General features: G+C 35.0%; 1 protein-coding gene across 1 annotated transcript; it reads left to right on the forward strand.

Moving 5' to 3' along the window:
* The first annotated feature begins 238 nt into the window (after positions 1–238).
* On the forward strand, positions 239–1,187 carry LOC131170213 (vegetative cell wall protein gp1-like). Its single transcript, XM_058129283.1, has 3 exons — positions 239–785; positions 944–978; positions 1,128–1,187. The coding sequence occupies exons 1-3, from the start codon at positions 239–241 to the stop codon at positions 1,185–1,187; spliced, it is 642 nt and encodes a 213-aa protein (XP_057985266.1).
* The last annotated feature ends 21,243 nt before the right edge of the window (positions 1,188–22,430 follow it).

The following is a 22,430-nucleotide window of genomic DNA, read 5'->3' on the forward strand; positions in this document are numbered from 1 at the left end:
TGTTAAGCAGAGTCTTAAGCAAATTCTGCTGAACCTTATGCTTAACCCTAAGCATGGCCCAGAATACCACATGTCTACCCCACATTTTAAAAGGCCCAGCACTTCCGCCAATTTTCCAAAAGCTTCGCCCACACTCCCGATAAACCTCATCGACTCCTTTCTCACGCCATTTCTTCCGGCAAATTTTTACAGGAAGCCGAAAGGTTTCTTCCTTTCCATTAAAATGGTAAGAACTAAAATGTGGTCTTCCCACAAACCCAAACTCAGTGGACTTCGACATTCTGTCAAATCAAAAATGGGTATTCCATCCTCATTACCCACAAACCCTAACCCCAGCCCCAGTCCGCCACTACCTCAGTCACCGCCACCACAAACGCCGCCATTACCTCAATCGCCACCACCTCAGTCACCGCCACCACCCCCAAGCCAAATACCACCTCTCATTCCGCCGACTCCCCTCTCGCCGCAATCCGAGCCACAAAATGAAACACCAATTCCCGACTCCCATTCCTCAGAACCAGCGCCTCAACCTGTGCCTACTCAAACGAAAACCCAAGGCAAAACAAAAAAGGCTGCAAGTAAACCTAAGAAAACCCCGCTTGAAACGGAAATGAGTACCCTCTGTTCCTTTCAACCCGAATTCTCCACCTCACCGCCCTCCGAACCGCTTAGCAAAAGGACCAGTGTCTTCCTCACAACCTCCAGCTCCAGTGACCCAATCACCAATAACTCAGTCTCCCTTACACTCTCCAGCACCTGCGTCATCTGCAGATACTATAGAGGAGGTAATTTCTCCATTACCTTGGGCTTTTAGGGATATGGATATGAAAAAGGTTTATGAGAAATTAGTTTCTAAAACTATTTTGGCAAACAAGTATATGGATGAGCAGATTTTGAAAGAATTAGGCATTTATGACTCTGTATTTGCCTATTTGAATGTCAGAATGGATCGACTTTGCTAAAATTAGGGAACCAAAGGTACAAGGATCTAACCTCGAATTTTTGAGTTCCCTAAGGTTGAGTTTCAAACCAACGATTACTGAACATAAAGATATGATATATTTTCGATGTCCGGAATTGTTAGGGAATTAGACATGGCTGCTATGAATGCAATTTTTGGTTTTCAGGATTCAGGATATAAAAACATGGAGTGGCAGCAAACTGTTTATGACCCTGTTCAATTCTGAAAGGATAGAGGTTATTATAGACAGAGGACTGCAAAAGCCTCTAGGATAGTTGACCATTTATTGAAATACCTCCATAGGTTCATTACTTACACTGTTTTAGGAAGGGGACACGAATGATATTATGGGTCTGGGATTTGTTTCTCTTGTGGTGCATGAAGGAGAGAAAACAAGTAAGCACAGCCCATTTCATAGCTACTCATTGGCACCAAATTGTCACAAAGCATACTAAAGGTAGTATTGTTTTTGGGGGGTATATAACTGCTATAGCAAACTCATTTAGCTTTGATGCTAGTCTATATAAATTCGCCGGTACTGGGAATCATATATAGACAAAGACAATGTTCTTGCATATGGATGTTTGTGAGAAAGTAGGCCATACCTATACTGCATAAAGAAGATCCTGATACCACTGGTACTGCAGACCCCACCACTTTTGCACCAGCAGAACCACAACCAACCTCTACCCCACAGTTTTCAGCAGATATTTTATCCATCTTAAGATCCTTGGAATCCAGAATAACAAGTTTCACTGTCCAACCATCTGTTTCCTCACCTGACACAACAGAAATTCTTGCTACCTTGAAGAGCTTAGAAATCAAAATTGAAACCATGGGTCAGGAGCAGGTTAACCAAAAGAAGAAGCTAGAAAAGAAACTTAAAAAGAGACTTTTATCTCTTAAAAAGAAACAGAAGCAACATCAACTTCAAATGCTGGAGCTTTACAACAAACTGGCCCAATCCTACAACAATTTATATCATTGGGGCCAAGCCATGTTTCAAGAAATGAAAGACTTAACAGAAAACTTGGAAACTGCTTCTGAAGCTTCGGATCACAATGAACCTACTGCAGAACATGAAGCACACCCTAGTTCAGCAGCAAAGCCTTGACAGCAAAGCTTGATCAGTAGCAATAGTTCTAATTTCTGTTTTAGGTTTATTTTTGTAATTTGTTTATTTTAATTTTCAAACTTTGGTCATGGTTGTAATACTTTGGTAATTAGTTTTTATTATTATCTCTGCACTTCTTTCCTTTAGTTTACTTTATTTTATTTTATCTTCTGATATGGACATAGATGCTCTGTGAATGTTTCTTGGTTTAATTTTTTATTTAACTGTTACATTTTATTTCTTTACACTCTTTCATTTTCTTGAACATTATTTTTGCACTTTATCTTTTCTTCAATCCTAATTTTGTTGACATTGATGAGTTGCACAAATTTTCTTTGAGCCACACCTGTTCCACATCAGTTGGAGGTAACAGCTTACCCTTACACCATTTAAGCTTATGGTATGTTACCAATGCTTATGCTTTCGCTTTACCCTACGCAGTAAGTTAAGCAACATCTTAAGCAGTGTAAACTCATACATTTGGGATACTTTTTCACATTTTTTTTCTCTAAAGCTTCATTGTTAATATCAGTTTGAGCTAATTTTGAAATACTTGAGCTTATATTGATTTAATCCCCAATTGTATATATTTCATTAATTGATTAGTTCACACAATTTTGCCCATCTTTGCATCCATTTTAGACATTGAGGACAATGTTTCATTTGAGTTTGGGGGTGAGGGCAAAATTTCTGCAAAAAAAATTTTTAAAATTTTCATTCATTCATTTATTGCATTTCATTCATCCATATATAGATAATCCATACACTTATACATATACCACACACATGTCTATACCCATACACATACATTTGCATATAGTTTTCATATATATTACACTTAATTTTAATTTGATTTATGCATTCATTTTAGGATCATGCATATCATAAAAATAAATTTTTACCTTGTCCTTAGAGGATTGAGAGTTGCTTTGAAGAGCAATTGAGCTTACTTTTAGAAGGGTTTGATGGATTGAAAGTTCTAGATAGGTGCAAAGTTATTAGATTCTTGCTTTAGTTTATATCTTCTTAGCCAAGGGCCACCCAATCAATTGCATTGACTTTGAGTGCTTAGAGAAAACTCTAGGGTGAGAAGTAGCTAATTGATGTCTCACCAATCCTAGAACAATCTTTCTAAACCTTTCAAGGCGAAATCATAGCATGCACTTGAAAAAGAAATGATCTAGGCATTCTTTGAATTTTAAACCCACATTTTAGCCTTAGCCAACCTCACTTAAAAATTTCCCTTTGGAACCAATTTGAGCCTACATTTATCCCTCTTATTCCTTTGGAACCCACATTAATACCTAGCCATAAACCCAAACACTTACCTACCCTCTATGAGATAATCCTTTGAGTGATAGATACAATTAAAAAAAAAAATAATAATAATAATTAGTTGGGAGAAGTGACTAAAAAAAAAAAAAAGGGGGCTAGCAAATTCAATTATGGTATGTAAAGTAATTCACCACCCAAGTATACAAAAAAATGAGTTTGGGGGTGAATTGAAAGGGATAATTATAATTCAAAGTCAATGTCATTTATGTAGTCCCTCCAAAAGCTTCAAAATTATATGCTAGCATTGGTGAATAGTTGTAAAGCTCCTTCTCCCAATTGATTTTAAAAAAAAAAAAAGAAAAAAAAAGAGAAAAAAAAAATTTTTTTGTGTGTCTTGATCTTTTAATAATTTGATTATTCTCATATTTTGTTACCTTTATCCTTTCTTTGTTAGCCACATTATCACCCCCTTAGCCCCATTATAACCCTTGAAAGTCCTTTTGATCTTTTGATGGTGTTTTGCTACATTAGTGGAGATTGGAATAGGAGAATTGCCTATGGGATTGTGATATCATTAATCCATTCATTTACTTCCATCATTATTTGAGACACTTTAGTTTGTGGATTACCCTATAGTCTATTTAGGCATGATTATTCTTTGTGATTGATTGGTTTGGGCTTGATGATATGGATAATTGACCCAAGGCTAAGCGGTGATAACTTTGTTAAAGATTAAACTCTTTGCATCTTGAAAGTGGGTATATGGTTTGTTGGTGGCTAAAGGTAAGCTTGAGAGTTTGGATAAGTAATTTTCATAAATTTAAGATAAGGTACCCCAAATTGCATTAATTGTTTTAAATTTGCTTGAGGACAAGCAAATGTTTGAGTTTGGGGGAATTTGTTACACTCATTTCATATAGGCATTTTTAGGGTAGTTTTGCATCTATTTTGCCCTTATCTTTTAGTAGATTTTATGTTTTTAGCTTTATTCTAGCTTATTTGTTAACTTTAGATACTTTATATTTGATTTTAGTAATTTTGTTGTTTTTGATAGGATTTTGTGGCAAATCGAAGATCAATGAGTGCAATAGGAAATAATTTGAAGAGATTTGAAGTTCTTTAAGCATGGAGGAAAGTTGAAGAAATCAAGCCTTGAAAGAGCAAACTAGCCGAAATTTGCTTGAGACTTTGCTTAAGGTCATGCTTAGGGTAAAGCGGCAGTGCTTAAGGTGCAGCACAAGTAAAGCATGAGCAGAAAAGTCTATTTTACTCTAAGTCTGCCGAGATTTGCTGAAGGTCTGCTTAACCTTAAGCAGACAGTGCGACCAGAGGCTAAATTTGCTAAGAAGCTGCTCAGGGTTAAGCCGAACCCTAAGCAGAATGCCCAGAACGTGAATAGTGCTGCTGACTTGGATAATTTTACACCTCATTTCCTATCCACTCCTTGGCTTTTATTTACTTTTAGGGCAACTTTTAGGGACCATATAAATTCATCATTTCCTTATTTTTACTATAAGAGGAAGGGGAGGAAAAACAAAAACAAAAGACAAATTTAATAGAAAGAGAGTGGAGGCGCCATTTTCTCTTGGAGGAGGAGTCACTGACGAGTTTTGGAGCTCCAGAAACCAGAGACCTTGGTTCTTCCACCTGGGTTTTTCTATTTCAGTCCTCTTATCATGTTTTCCTTTACTTTTCCATCAATATTTCTTGTAAATACCATTATGAGTGAGTAATTTCTTTAGATTTCAGAGTTGGGAAGTATGTCTTAGATTAATTTGTGGATTTGGATTGGGTATTTCCTTATTTTACATAAATATGAGTTTTGATTCCTTCCTTGTGTGCTTGATTTACTTGCCTAATGTTGGTACCCATTGGGTATTGTGTTAATCTTTGATTGAATGACCGAAAGGTGAAAGTCATTGATAGTTAATCAAGGATTGGAACTTAAAATCACCTAGATTTAGAAATAAACTAGGACTTTAAGAGGAATTAATTATTGGTTACAAAACTTAATGGGTTTTAAAATAATCAAATACATACGAAAGTAGGTTTGGTTATTTTAGAATACGCTTTGATTTGCTTGAAAAAGATATCAAAGGGATTTAGAATCAATTTCCTTCAAACTCTATTTTCTTTTAAAAATTGGAATGCCCAAGACAAATCCCAATTAATTTATGCATAAACCCCCAACTCTGGAATCACTTTTACCATAATTAGACTTTTGCTTAAATTACCCATTGTTAATTTTAGTTTAATTGCGAGCTAGAATTAGAATTTATTTGTTTGCTCTTTACCCATTTCAATTGGATTAATCAATTTACCTTGCTCATTTACATTTACCATTTATTCATTAATCATTAGCCCAAATAATCGCTTCATTCATAGTTTAGTAATCAAACAGCAAATCCTCGTGGGAACGATACTTGATTCATCACTTTATTACTTGAGACGACCCGTATACTTGCGGATTCGCCACATCACAAGGCTGGAGGTAGAGATCTTGGTTTGCTCTGAGAAGAGGAGGTTAGTCGGGAGCATCAGTTGGTAGTTCTCCAAGTGCAGTTGCATGGGGATTAGCCTTGATACAAGCCTGCACACATTATGGGAAAAGCCACTGAGGAGAGTGCAGATTGTTGACTGGGGGATGCTTCAGATGTGGATTTACATATCATTAATTACAAGATTGTCTACAAAGGAGTGCTCCCACTGCTCCAGCACAGACTGAAAGGTTTACCCTAGCAGCACAGAGGGGTAGAAGACCTGCGAGACCAGAGACACTGGTACATCACAAAGACCTACTTCAGAGACTGCTGAGAGGTAGGAGGCCAGTGTAGCACCCTGTGCTTATACTATGGAGCTTGAGAGGAGCCAAATCCTACAGACGTCATTCGGGGTACTTTTTCTCTTTATGACATATCTGTTTATGCTTTGATTGATCCTGGTTCCACTCACTCATATATGTGCATTACACCACCAGTTAGTAGAGGGGTACAGATAGAGGAGTTAGAGGAGGACATAATAGTCACTAACCCTTTGGTCATAGTGTTATGGTTAAGAAGGTCTATAAGGGTTGTCCTCTAAGAATATAGGGTTATGGGTTTCTAGCTGACTTGATCGAGCTACCATTCCATGAATTTGATGTGATACTAGGGATGAATTAGTTATCACATCATCAGGCAATGGTAGATTATCGGCCGAAGAGGATTACATTACAGACAGCAGATGGGGATGAGATTACAATTGTGGGTGAAGGAACGGGTTGTCTTTCTACTATCATATCAGCCACAACAGCTAAGAGATTAATAAAAAAGGGTTGTGAGAGTTTCTTAGAATATGTGGTTGACACTAGGAAGACTAGATGAAGGAGTGGAAACGTGATTATTGGGCATTAGAACCTTGAATTTCAAAAATTATTTCTAAGGTTACATGCACCATACCAAGTTTCTTATGAACCTAATCAATTTCCAATGCCCAATTGCATACCAAAACATATTTTAGCATGCATTAAAATTTCATTTGCCAGTAAAGATTATGAATTAATATTTAATTCAATTAAACCCTAACTAAAAGAGGGATTTTTAGATACTAACCTCTTGATGCACAATTGATACAATCTTAGGATGTTCTTAGACCCCAAATGTTGTCCCTCTAGTTTGTCCACCACAAGCACACACCAAAGTAGCAATGGCAGCCCCTAGATTGGCTTCTCAAGCCTTGTCAACCAATTTTGAGATGGGGTTTATGCTTTGTGAAGGTTGTATGAATGTATTGGGTGTTAAAAACACTTTCTAATGATTTAATTCAAGAGGAAATCTAAGTTTTTCTCTTTGAATCAATTGAGAAATTGAAGAGGAGAGGGAGACACTATGTTGCTATCCCATATGAGAGAAGAGAGAGGTGGGCTGAATTTTTATTTATAACTTCTCTTTATATACTTAGGTCAAACCCTAACTCCCTTGCCACATGTCATCACAAGATCCCATCTTGTTATTATTTGATTTAATCCTATGGAGCCAAATGTCAAGCTTCATTTAAATCATGATATGTGGTCTTCCATCATAGGAAGACAAGTGGCAAGATCATTTGGTACCATGTGTCACCATCTCATGGTACCATGTGTCACCATCTTATGGTGCCACATGTCACTATGTGAAAAGACCAATTTGCCCTTACTCTTTAATTTGAGTTCTCAACCCAAAATTATAATTTTTTCTCTTTAAATCAATTTATATCAAATATAAATTAATTAATTAATTAATCTCTATTAATTAATTTCTCATAATTAAATTCATATTTAATCAAATTAAATATAAATTTAATTTATACTATACATTTAATAACCTAGATTTGATTTCAAGTCATGCTAGGGACTTTGCAATCTTATTGCAAACCAAACCTCTTTAGTTAATTAATTAAACTCTTTAGTTAATCAATTAAATCACATTTTAAATGGTGATTAGCTTGTGTAGATGTATGACTTACTAGGCTCATTACTTATTGACAATGAGAAATGAGTTTAACTCTTAATATCATTAGAATTCTTTCTTACTGTAAATGATTTTTCTAAATCATTTCAGGCATCTCATAGACCATGGTTGACACCTAGCACAGTATGCCATGGCCACCCAATCAGTAATAAGAAATACCTTAAATGAACTTTAACCATATGTTACCATGCACTAGAATCTCTCCGATACAAAATCCCAATTCGTGTTGGAGTCATGGTTGATGTCAAACCCCATTTGCTATTAACATTATGTTCTCTTTTAATTCCAGTTCTTGATCAATCAGATTTTCTTGTCAAAAACTCTTTTTTGACTAAATCTGTCTGTCCTGGCCAGGAACTTGAAACATCAAGAATAATTAAATGAACATAGGATTTTATCCCTATTTACTTAGGGTAACGAATTCCATCTTGATCAACACCTATCTCCATATATAACTAGTAGGAGCTAACACATGCCCATACACTTATACACAGTACAAGTATGAAATCAGTATCAAACTCAAACCACCTATATACAAGATAACTGTGTTATCTCAGGTTTAAAGATTATATGCACTGATATGATATTTGACAATGCATTGACAAGAGTAAACTCCATGTGCTTGTCATAAGCGTCATTGGTTCGGCCTACTTATCATGTATAAGTGCCTATCATGTTTGTTATGTGGCATGAGACTCACCACTCCATCTTATTTATATCTCATATAAATACCTTGGGAACAAACATGATTACAATATTTTTAGATAAGTCATGTCCTTTGTGAAGTATCCTCGATTGTGAACCAATTTATGATACTTTGTGCTAGAAATACTGTCACTTATATTCTTAATAAATTAATAATAGAATTTCTAACAAAATATCAATGGACCTTTTTTATTACACATAAATATATTATGTAAACAGAAAAGTGAAATTGCCTTTTATTAATAAAATGGGTACAAGATACATATAAAATGATATGCTCTAGGGCATACTACTAACAGTTTACAAGACATCCCCACTGCGTGTAATTTTCTGGATGTATTTTCGGAAGAGTTGCTTGGTTTGCCACCAGAGAAAGAGAGGAGTTTGCTATTGAGGTTATGCTGGGTACTGTACCGATTTCCATTGCTCCATATAGGATGGCACCCACTGAACTGAGAGAGTTGAAAATTCAGTTATAGGAGTTACATGATAAGGGTTTCATACGCCCTAGTGTGTCACTCTGAGGAGCACCGATGCTGTTTGTGAAAAAGAAGGATGGTACACTCCGGCTTTGTATAGAGATTATCGACAGTTGAATAAGCTGACTGTGAAGAACAAATATCCTTTAGAACAGATAGATGATCTATTTGATCAACTAAAGGGAGCCGGTATATTCTTCAAAATAGATCTCAGATCAGGCTATCACCAGCTAAGGGTAAAGGAGGCAGATGTACCAAAAACTATTTCAGGACCTGGTATGGAGACTATGAGTTTTTAGTGATGCCTTTTAGGCTGACGAATGTACCAGCACCTTTCATGGACCTAATGAACTGTATCTTTCATCCCTGCTTGGATCGGTTCGTTGTAGTCTTCATAGATGATATTCTAGTGTATTCTAAGAACTGGGAGGAGCATGATGAACTTCTGAGAGTGGTATTATAGACACTGCGAGAGAAGCAGTTATATGCCAAGCTTGGACACATTACATCAACAGATGGGATCAGAGTGGATCCAAGAAAGATTGAAGCAATAGGAGAATGAAAGCCTCCCAGAAATGTAACAGAAGTCAGAAGCTTATTTGGGTTAGCTGGATATTACAGGAGATTTGTGAAGGGATTTTCCCTTATAGCTACTTCACTAACCAAGTTGCTACATAAGAATGCCAAGTTTGACTGGAACGACAAGTGTCAAGCCAGTTTTGAGAAGCTGAAGGCTATGCTTACAGAAGCTCTAGTGTTGACACAACCAGAGTCAGGGAAAGACTATATGATCTATAATGATGCCTTTCACAATGGGCTCGGGTGTGTTCTGATGCAAGAAGAGAAAGTGATTGCTTATGCTTCCAAACAGCTAAGGCCACATGAAAAGAACTACCCAACTCATGATCTAGAATTGGCAACAATCATATTTGCATTGAAGATATGGATGCACTACTTGTATCTAGGGGTGGCCACAGTTCAGGAATCGCCGGTTACAGTTCCTAAACCGCCGGTTCAGGTTCAATGAAATCATGAACATGAACCAAACGGTCATGGGACGGTTTGGAAGACGGTTCCTAAACCGCTGGTTCTGGTTTGAGCCCTGGTTTAAAACGGTTTAAAGGACAGTTTGAAGGACGGTTTGGAAGCGGTTTAGGTGCGGTTTAAGAGTGACTTAAAGGAAAAAATTAGAGGAAAATTTTATTGATTTAGAATTTAAGTTATATTTATAAAAATATTTTAATTTTTCTTAGAAATCTTTCAATCAAAATAAAATAAGAAAAAAAATAAAAATAACTTATTTTTAAGAAAAATTTAATAAGCAAAGAGTTAAACTTATTAAAAAACTAGAGATGAAATTAATTTAAAAAAAAATAGAAAAAGGTGCATGAACTTAATTTTGCCTATGTATCCCTTTAGGATTTAGAGGAATCAAAATTTTCATTTATAAGTTGAGAGAAGGGAGATTGAGGTGGTTTGGTCATGTGAAGCGTAGACATAGGAAAGCTCCAGTTAGACAAATAGAGCACATTGGGTTAGAGGATAGAAAAAAAAGAATAGGTAGACCCAAACTGAATTGGAGGAGAATAGTACAACATGACCTAGAAGCATTACACATTTTCGAGGATTTAACCCAAAATCATTTAGAGTGGAGAAAGAGAATCTATATAGCTGACCCCAATAAATTTTTAGGATAAAAGCTTAGTTGAGTTGAGTTGAGTATTACTTGCCATTTTTTAAAAAATTATATGATAATTGATAATTAAAAAAATATAAAAGAAAAAAAATCAAAATAGAGGGTATTGAAAATTTTATTGAAGATGTAAAATAATAACAGAGTAATTGAGATAGTATTAAAAATTTTAGTGAGCATATAAAATAATAAAGTAGGGAAATTGTGAAAGTATTGAAAATTAAAAGGAGCGTAGAAAATAATTATTTACAAAATTTGAGAGAAATTGAAAGAGTATTAAGAATTAAAGAAAGTGTAGAGAATAATTGTGCAGAGAATTAATGGTGTATATATATATATATATATATATATATATATATGAATTAGGAGTGAAGTGATGTATTTATTAAATTTTTTTGTATTTAAATCGCTAGTTTGGTCCGGTTTGAAACCGTCAGTTCAATCCGATTCGGAACCGCCGGTTCAATCCGGTTCGAAATCGCCGATTCACGGTTTTTAAAAAATATGAACCTGAACCAAACAGTAGAAGGACAGTTTCGGTCCGGTTTGAAATCGGACCGTGGCCACCCCTACTTGTATCGTGAAAAATGCTACATATACATGGATCACAAGAGTCTAAAGTACTTGCCAACCCAGAAGGAACTTAACCCAAGACAGAGGAGATGGATTGAATTCCTTAAGGATTATGATTGTGTGATCGACTATCACCCTCGGAAGGCAAATGTAGTGGCTGATACATTGAGCAGAAAGTCCATAGTGGCTTTGAGAGCACTAAATACTCGGTTGTCCTTAGCTCCATCTAGAGTTATTTTGGCTAAGTTGCAAGTGAAGCTAAGTTTGCTACAACAGATACTAGAATCATAGAAATAGGATTAAAAGTTGATGACTATTATGGATAGAGTTAAAGAGGGGAAGGAGATTGATTTTGAGTTGAAAGGAGATGGGTGCCTACATTATAAAGGCAGAATATGTGTACCAGGAGATGAAGAACTGAAGAAGAATATTCTGAAAGAGGCACATAGCAGTTTCCATGCTATGCACCCAGGAAGTACCTAGATGTATCATGATCTAAAGACATATTATTGGTGGCCTGGAATGAAGAAAGATATTGGTGACTTTGTGGCAAGATTTCTGACATGCCAGCAGGTTAAGGCTGAGCATCAGGTTCCATCATGGTTATTGCAACCCATATCCATACCAGAATGGAAATGGGATCACATAACCATGGACTTTGTTGTTGGGCTGCCATTGACACAGAAGAAGCATGATACTATATGGGTAATTGTTGATAGATTGACAAAGTCAGCTTACTTCCTACCAATTAGAGCCGACTAATTCACTGGAGAGGTTAGCAGAGATCTATATAGCTAAGATAGTCTGGCTACACGGAGTGCCAACATCGATTATATCTGACTGAGACCTGCGATTTACTTCGAGATTTTGGAGGAAGCTACAAGAGTCATTAGGCACTCAACTGCACTTTAGTACATCTTTTCATCCTCAGACGGATGGACAATCAGAACGAGTGATTCAGGTAACCCTTAGAATTTAGTAAAGTATTATAGTTGTTAAAGAAATGGTAGTAATAACATGACATGAATTACATGATAGGTGTTCAATGATATGCTTCGGAGCTGCATCATTGATTTTGAAGGAAGTTGGGAGAAGTACCTTCCTCTGGTAGAGTTTGCATGCAATAATAGCTACCAAGCCAGTATAAAGATGGCTCCACATGAAGCATTATATGGGAGGAGGTGCAGGACTCCCTTATGTTGAACAGAGTTAGGTGAGGATAAGATAGTGGGCCCAGACTTAGTGAGACAAACTGTGGAAAAGGTGAAACTCATCAGAGATAACTTAAAAGCTGCCTCAGATAGACAGAAGTCATATGCTGATTTAAAGAGGAAAGAAATAGAGTATGAGGTTGGCGATAAGGTGTTCTTCAAAGTGTCACCCTAGAAGAAAGTGTTAAGATTCGACAAGAAGGGTAAGTTAAGCCCTAGATTTATTAGTCCATACGAGATCATTGAATGTGTGGGTCCAGTAGCCTACAGGCTAGCTTTACCACCTGAGCTGGATAAGATCCACAATGTATTCCATATGTTGATGCTCAGGAGATACAGATCACATCCTTCATATGTCATATTAGAAGAGGAAATAGTTATATAACCTGATTTGACATATAAAAAAAAAACCAATCAGAATCTTGGCACAAAAAATCAAAGAACTCAGAAATAAGAGGATCCCACTAGTGAAAGTCCTATGGAGACATCATAAGATAGAAGAGGCAACATGGGAGAGCGAGGAGACGATGAGGCAGTAGTTCTCTATCACTCCTTACTCCTCTGTAACCCATTAGATACACTACAAGGGATTTTAAAATAATTTTCTTATTTTTTGAAGGTGGTGAGCATTTCTAGCAGGTATTAAAAATGTTTAATTGAAGTTTAAAAGTTAGGTAAAATTTTTGACCATTTTTATTTTTCTGCAAATTTTGTAAAAATTTCGACAGAGTGCCAGTTGTAATTGAGAAAAATAAAAAATTTTAACCTGTAGAAAAGCACTTCCTATAATTCACTTCATCAAAATCAACCACCATTACAACTCAAATCAATACAATTTTTCTCAAACTCTACATTTAAAGTTAATTCTCAACTCAATTATGTTCAAAACTAATACTTAAGAATTTCATTCACATTCTATTAAAGAAAAATTGATTTACATTCATCGATCTAAATTTACATCAGAAAATCCAAAATAATATTATTACAAATTCTGTACAACTGCTCAAGACCAATTTACAATATGTATATATAGTCACATACATCAAAATAAATATGTACAATAAGGGTATAATGTAATACCCGACAAAAGCTCCAAAGGTAGTACTATGATCCTCAACAGCTTACTCGGTTGCTTTACTACTCTCTCTACCTGCGACAACAATAAAAAGCCATCACTGAGTACAATGACTCAGTGGTGCACAACATACTAAAAATACTAATTTATACATAAATTAAATCACACTTATCCAAATATGGTACTGAAAATGATACACAGATACAAAACACAATTTAAAATTTTAGTCAAATAATTTTTCACTTCAGAAGTTACAAAACAAATTTTATAAAAACACACAGTCATATCATGTCATTAATATATTGTTCATCTCAATAGCCAGAGGCTTATGAGGAATACCAAGGCTAGCTAGCTCAAATCTATGGGTACCCATTCAAATTTCTTCCTCTACTGACACACACCTCAATACTTCAGCCAGAGAGGGAATACAAAACTAATTCCTCCCACTAGTTAAGCTAGTGAGGCATTCAGATATGTGGTCATGACACTGTGATTTCAAAACTATCTTAAAAATTTTCTAAACATTACTTTGTAATCCAAACACACAATTTATTTTTCCAATGGTTTAGATCAGAAGCATATTGTTCCTTTCAATAATAATTTCAATACAAAATAGTAACAATTTAATATCACAATTCATTCAAAACAATTTGCAGCAGAAAATTTACAGAAATTTCTATGTTGTGCACAAACTTTGTACGAGATGCCTCTTGGCCTTGACTCAATGTTTCATTTCCTTTCTCAGTAGCCTTTTCAACTGAACACATAATTTACAGTGTTTCAGTATCATAACTTATAATAAATCTAATAAAAAATTTATGTCTACTAAATTCTAGTCCTAATATGCTTAAATTAACGTTCTTTGAAATTTGCATTTCGGGGTTACTATTCATGGCACTATTTAAGTCAAAATATTGACTTTCTCATGCTTAATAGGTATATGAATTCCAATTACACCCACATTCCATATTTTGAGTGCCTAATTTGTTGGTTTAGGTTGCCATTTCAATTTCTAGGTCTCTTAAGATAAAACTCAAATTTTCAGTTTTGGTGCCCTATTTTGTACTGTTCTATTGGTCTAGTTACTGTTGAAATTTGACTAAGTGTTCATCATCAAAGTTGTTTTTTATTGTCTTATATTTAATTTCATTTTTGAATCACTCTATTTAGAGTTTTGTAGCCCAAGATATGGCCATTTGAATAAGGCTAGCCGAATTGGTATTACGCAGAATTTCTGGGCTTGTTTAGGTTCTGACAGTTTTAGACAACAAAATTTGGGTGGCAAAATAACTTAATTATGGGCAAAATTTGGGCTGGTGTTCCTCATGAAAGTTGTAGTGCTGTGTCATAACTTTCCAATGCCACAAACATCAGGTCATTTGGACCAGTCTAGCCCAAGTTAAGGCCAAATGAACAAACAAATATTATTCATGATCATTTTGGTATAGTGGCAGTGCACATTACCCGAATTTGACCTAATTGTTCACTATGTTAATGTGATTTTCTTAGCATGATTTCTACATGAAAAATGTGTCATTATGTGTCTATTTTCATTCTCAATTGGCCTAACCCCAATTGGAATGGTAAAATTTCAATTTTGGTCCCTGAAAGGGACCTAGGTCAAACTGCTAGATTTGGACCCAATCCGAATTGTATTTAGTTTCTACCAATTCAAACGCATCACAAATGGATCTAATTAACCATTTCTAACCTCAATTAAGGTCATTGTCATCAATTGACCATTTCCTCCAATTTTTCCCCAATTTCAAGAGGCTTAAGAACCCTAATTCCTCAATTGTGTAATCTAATAAAATTTAAGTGCATAGATCTTGTTTACATGCTTAATTCAACTAAATTAACACTTTAATTCTATCAAATTCTTGCAATTCCATTTCCCCCTATTGCTGGCCAAAATTTTCCTTTAGTCCCCCATAATGGTTTTTGTTTGATTTTAAGTTAAATTCTAAGTTAAGTGAACTAAAAACATAGAAATTAAACAAAAAAAAATTCAAGTTTACGTACTAACCTCAACTTTGATTTCTAATTCTCCAAATTCTTCAATTTTTCTTTCCTTTTTCTTCTTCAATCTTCTTTTCTAGTTGAGATAACAAGGTTTTATGGAAAATTTTGGGGAAATTTAGGGTTAATTAATGGGATCAAAAGTTTGAATCAAGCTTTAATGGAAGGTTATTAATGGAGGTAGGGTGAAGGAGGGTCTCGGCCAAGTTGATGGGGAGAGAAGAAATGAAATTTCTTTTCATTTTTTTTAATGTTTTTATATGTAATTAAAGTTAATTTTGACTTGGTCAATTATTAGGGAAATTATAATTACATTTTGACATCATATATGATGTCATTCAAGTGAGGTAATAAATCAAATTTTCATTCTTTTTGTTTTTCCTTAATTTTTCCTTATTTCTTTAATTTAATTCTCAATTGTGAAATTTTCGTTTCTCCGATTTTATTGGACAGTTAGGTCAGGAGTCACCTTTAGGGGTGAATTGACCAATTTATCCCTCGCCGGTCTGATTTGATTTGCAAATAATTTGATATTTCTTTCGGATTTCTGACCTAATTATTTGACTTACTTATCAGCTCTTTTCTGTGAGTTTCTCTTTTCTACTAGGTTTGCAATAGTCCTTGGGGCCACGCGTCACATTTTCCGGTTCAAAAGTAGGGTTAGGACTGACCTCGCAGTCATTTTTCGGGAATGTCACCCATCGCTGTGACTCCTAGCTCATTTAACCTTTTATGTTCTATTTTTCTTATTTATACTTAACTATCTAGCAATCACTAATTTTTTTCATTTAGGGCTTATCTAGGTGTCTTAGATATAGTTCTAGTCCCCTTCTTCTGCTAGTCTTATTGGACTTTCCAGCAGAATAAGATGCAATCAAAGCTACCTCTTTTCCTTTATTGCCTGGCATATTCTTTTGGGCAATAACCACCATATTGAGTAAACCAGCCAAGGTGCATTCCTGTTTAGTCATATGGAAATTTATCATAAAATTCCCAAAAGACTCAGGAAGGGACTGAAGGATCAAATTCGTTTGCAGTTAGAAATCCATGTTAAAGTCAAAATGTTCTAGCTGCTCAATGAGTTGAATCATCTTGTGGACATGATCCCCAACATTCTGTCCCTCAGACATCCTCATGCGAAACAGCTGTCTAGATATCTCATACCTAGCATTCCTGCTGTGCTCACCATACAACTCTTGTAGGTGAAGGAGGATCTCACTCGCACTCTGCATGTTTTCATGCTGCTTCTGTAACTCATTACTCATAGAAGCAATAACACTTAGCTCTCATATCATGCTCCTTCCACTTGTCCAAAGTTTCATATTCCTCTGGAGTGGCCTCTGGAGGTAAGGGACCAGGAACATTTAAATCTAGAACATATCCTATATGTTCAAGGTTCAGGACAAGTTTTAAATTTCTTAGCCAATTAGATAGATTTGGTCCTGTTAACCTATTTCGATTAAGTATGCTTGCAAGGATATTGGATGGTGGTGGTTGTTCTGTGCTCATTGTTATCAGAAAATTAACTGCAGAAAATAACCAGATTAATTAGTAAATGTATCATGTATTTAACCAAAATGATTATGATCTTTTAATCAAATTGGTCCTCCCACTAACTTAGTGAATCCTACACTTCCAAAGTAGAAAACGGAAATCCTAGTTGGATGGATTTCTAGTGGGTGATTGAATTCTTATAATTCTATTGATCATCCTCAGGTACTTCCATTATTGGAATTACAATAAACTATAAGTGAGCAACTCCTTGCCCATCACATCTCACGTGAGATTCAATCCTTTACCTAGCCCCTAATGCTCAAAATCTCAGGTACATCCATTATTGACTTATCTTGATTAGTTAAGTTGATCCCACTGAGCCAGTAATTATGCAACTAATTTTAATGTCCTCAAGTACATCCAATATTGGCCACCAAACCATTTACATATTTACAACATATCATGCTTAACAATTATTCTTAAGAAAATCTCTTAAATTAATTGCATCTTATGCAAGTATTTAAAATTTCTTAAAATAATAGCCTCAATGGAGGGCCCATGTTATAATTACTTTAATTATACCATTTCTAACTTAATCATTTGTTTGGAAGATTTTGTGGTCATCCTAATTACTATTAAGGTCTCACTTTGCATATTATCCATTTAGCATGCATATATCATGTACTTGCATACATTCCCATACATCTCATGCATTCATGGATAAACAGTAAATATGGTATGATCATGGACTTTCTAAGGGATTCAATTTTGAGCCACCAAGAATTGAATCAGGACATTCCTAGGTGCATTTCATTCATTCATTTTACAAGAGTTGCTAAAGGAGTACATAATCAACACTTGATCTTGAATTCCGCCCACTGGTCCCACCAATGCTCTTGACCTCCTTAATCTTTTTGCAATCCAATATTACATAGTAATCCTTGGCATACCAAGGCGAATATATAAGAACCAAATAAATGAAATTACAACCCAAAATTATTACAACCTTAATAATACATGCCCAAAATAAATTAAAATAAATTAATTAAATTACAACCCAAAGAAATATAAAAAAAATAAATCCAATCACATTAGTCTTTTATAGTCCATGATCATCCATCATGCATATCACTATTTAATAATTTAAATAAAACATACATACTTAAATTAAATTGAATATCTCATATTCAACTTAAAAATCTAGATTTGAATATGATTCAAACAAATTTAAAAATTCAGCTTTGAATCACATTCAAATAAATTTAAAAATTCAGCTTTGAATTACATTCAAACAAATTTAAAAATTTCATATTTGAATCAAAATTTAATTGTGAGATTAAAATTCTAATTAAACAATTTAATTAGACATATTATGGGCAGATCATACAACAATTGCACAAAGATTACCCAAAGAACCAAAGGACTCATGTGCACCACTTAAATGGCCTAAAGCCATGCGCACCCATGGTGCACTCACAATGTTGCCACCTTGATGAATCCAACCAACAATGAATTGATCAACTTTTGATCAAATCACACAATTAAATCATATAATCAAAAATCTAAATGGCAAATATAGTGGCTCTAATACCAATTGAAGGAGCGGAAGCATAAAAAATACAAGTTTAGATCATTGAAATTCAAAATTTTTCTTTTAGGGTCACATGCATCATGCAAAATTTATTTTTATCTATTTGATTTCAATGATAAACAGCATATTAAAACTCTTTTAATATATTTTTGGATCTACATTTGCTATTTAAGATTTTAAAATTAACAGATTAATCCATTAGAACCCTAGATTAGATCAAGAATAAGTGCACTAACCTTTTGATGTACTGCAGTGTGTTTGGCAGCTTTGGGATGCGTATTTAGGACACCAGATATTGTCCTCTAGCTTGTCCACACCAAGATCACCTATGGTAGCCCTTGAACAGCTTCTAAAGCTTTTTCTATGAATTAGAAAATTAAGTTTTACCTTTTAAGAGATTAAAGATGTAAACAGGACACTAGAAATAATTTTTAGTATTTTTTTAATTCAAGAGATTGTTTGCTAATCTCTTTGAATTGATGAGAGATGAAGAAGAAGAGAAGAGAGGGCAGCCAAGGGTGGTGGCACAAAGAGATGAATGGCAGCTTATGTTTTTGTTCTTTCATCCTTACACTTATATAGCTAGGTCACCACTTAAAACCCTTGCCACATGTCACCTTATGATTGGCTCTAGGTTTAATTGACCCAACCATATTGTGCCAAGTGTCAAACCTATATTTAATCTTGGCTTTGATCATCTTACATGATTAAAAGACATATGGCAAGCTTATGCGTAGTGCCATGTGTCACCATCTCATGGTGCCACATATCTCCCTATGAAATGACCAAAATACCCATGTGTCTTAATTTTGAGTTCTTAACATAAATTAATTATTTCTCTTCTTCTAATCAATTTATATCAAACATAAATTAATTAATTAATCTCTATAAATTAATTTCTCATTAATTAAATTCATATTTAAACACTTTAAATATAAATTTAACTTATACTATACATCCAATAACCTAGATTTGGTTTCAAGCCATGCTAAGGACTTTGCAATCTAATTACAAACCAAACCTATTTAATTAATCAATTAAACTCTTTAATTAATTAATTAAATCATATTTAATTTGGTGATTACTTGTGTATGTGTATGACTTACTAGGCTCATCACTAATTGGCAATGAGATATGGTATCAACTCTTAATATCATCAGAACTCTTTCTTATCATAAATCATTTCTCTAAATCATTTTATGCACCTCATAGACCATGGTTAACACCTAGCATAGCATGCCATGGCCACCCAATTAGTAATAAGGTTTACCTTAAATGAACCTATAATCATATATTACCATGCACTAGAATCTCTCTGTTACAAAATCCCAACTCAAGCTGGAGTCATGGTTTATGTCAAACCCCATTTTCTATGAATATTATGTTCTCTTTTAATTACAGTTCTTGATTAAAAGACTTTCTCATCAGAAACTCTTTTCTGATTAAATCTATCTGTCCTGGCCAGGAACTTGAAATATCAAGAATAATTAAATGAACATAGGATTTTATCCCTATTTACTTAGAGGAACAGATTCCATCTTGATCAACACCTACCTCCATATATAACTAGTAGGAACCAACACATGCCCACATACCCATACATAGTACAAGTATGAAAGCAGTATCAAACTCAAACCACCTATATACAAGATAACTGTGCTATCTCAGGTCTAAAGATTATATGCACTGATATGATTTATGATAATACATTGACAAGAGTAAACTCCATGTGCTTGTCATAAATGTTACTGGTTCGGCCTACTTATCATGTATAAGTGCCTATCATGTTTGTCATATGGCATGAGACTCACCATTCCATCTTATTTATATCTCATATAAATAACTTGAAAACAAATATGATTACAATCTTTCTGGATAAGTCATGTCCTTATTGTGAAGTATCCTCGATTGTGAACCTATTTATGATACCTTGTGCTAGAAATACTATCACTCATATTCTTAACAACTTAAGAATAGAATTTCTAACAAAATATCAATGAACCTTTTCTATTACACATAAATATATTATGTAAACGGAAAAGTGAAAATGCCTTTTATTAATAAAAACATGTACAAGACACATACTAAATGATATGTTCTAGGACATACTACTAATAAGAGCTTCATATGGAGGCATCCCAATGCTTGATCGGTAGCTATTGTTATAAGCAAACTCAATCAGAGGCAAGTGTGCATCCCAGCTGCCCTCAAACTCAATCACAGAAGCCCGTAGCATATCCTCCAATATCTGTATTACCCTCTCAGACTGTCCATCTGTCTATGGGTGGAATGCTGTGCTGAAGTTTAATCTAGTTCCTAGGGCTCTTTGAAGACTACCCTAGAATCTAGAAGTGAACCTAGGATCTCTATCAGATACAATCGATACTGGCACTCCATGTAGTCTGACAATCTCCTTTATGTATAATTTGGCCAATTTCTCTAAACTATAGTCCATCCGGACTGGCAGAAAATGAGCAGACTTGGTCAATCTGTCCACTATGACCCATACTGCATCATGGCTCTTCTGTGTCTTTGGAAGTCCCATCACAAAATCCATAGTTATTCATTCCCATTTCCATTCAGGTACTGGCAATGGATGTAATAAACCAGTTGGTACTTGATGTTTTGCCTTAACTTGCTGACAAGTTAGGCATTTGGAGACAAAATCAATGATATCCCTTTTCATACCCATCCACTAGTAATGCTCTTTCAATCCTCCGTACATTTTAGTGCCACCAGGGTGCATAGCAAAAAGAGATTCATGAGCTTTCTTCATAATGATCTGTTTCAAGTCAACGTCATTAAGAACACACATTCTACCCTGGTGTAGCAGTAGACCATCATCTCTCAATGAGAACTCAAGTTTTTTGCCCTATCGAACTTCTCCCAGTAGTTTCTGATATCTTTCATCATTCTGAGCAGCCATTCTGATTTGATCAATCAACACTGGCTGTACATGCCATGCAACTACTATCTGCCCCTCATCATTAATTTATAAGCTGGCATGTAATGCTCTCAACTCATGTACCATGGACAAAGGAGAAACTTATAGACTTTCCATAGTCTTGCGACTTAAGGCGTCAGCCACTACATTAGCTTTCCCTGGCTGATAGTCTATTAGACAATCATAGTCTTTAATCAGTTCTAACTATCTCCTCTGTCTCCAATTCAACTCTTTCTCCCCATATAAGTAGTGTCTCTAGATCTTAAGAGTGAATACAATAGCTGCTAGCTCTAAGTCATGTGTCGGATAATTTCTCTCATGCGATTTCAGCTGGTGTGATACATATGCAATGACATTTCGATCTTGCATTAGTACACAGTCTAACTCATTGTGAGAAGCATCACTGTAAACTGTGTATTCTTTACCCGGGGTAGGTAAAGTCAGGATTGGAGCTTTTGTTAAACACCTCTTCAACTTATCAAAGCTCTGCTGGCATTTATCCGTCCACTAAAATTTCACATCTTTCCAAAGCAACTTGGTTAGTGGAGAACCAACATGGAAAATCCCTTCACAAACCAGTGGTAGTATCCAACTAAACCCAGAAAACTGCGAATTTCTATGACATTCCTGGGTGGCTTCCAATTAAGGATAGCTTTTATCTTACTAGGATCTACCTTAATGCTTTATGCCAATACTATATGCCCCAAAAAGGATATTTTCTTCAGCCAAAATTCACACTTCGACAATTTAGTGTATAACTGCTTCTCCCTTAAAGTCTGTAGTATAATCCACAGATGTCTATCATGCTC

The sequence above is a fragment of the Hevea brasiliensis genome, chromosome 11 (genome assembly GCF_030052815.1).
Source record: "Hevea brasiliensis isolate MT/VB/25A 57/8 chromosome 11, ASM3005281v1, whole genome shotgun sequence".
Lineage (NCBI taxonomy): Eukaryota > Viridiplantae > Streptophyta > Magnoliopsida > Malpighiales > Euphorbiaceae > Hevea > Hevea brasiliensis.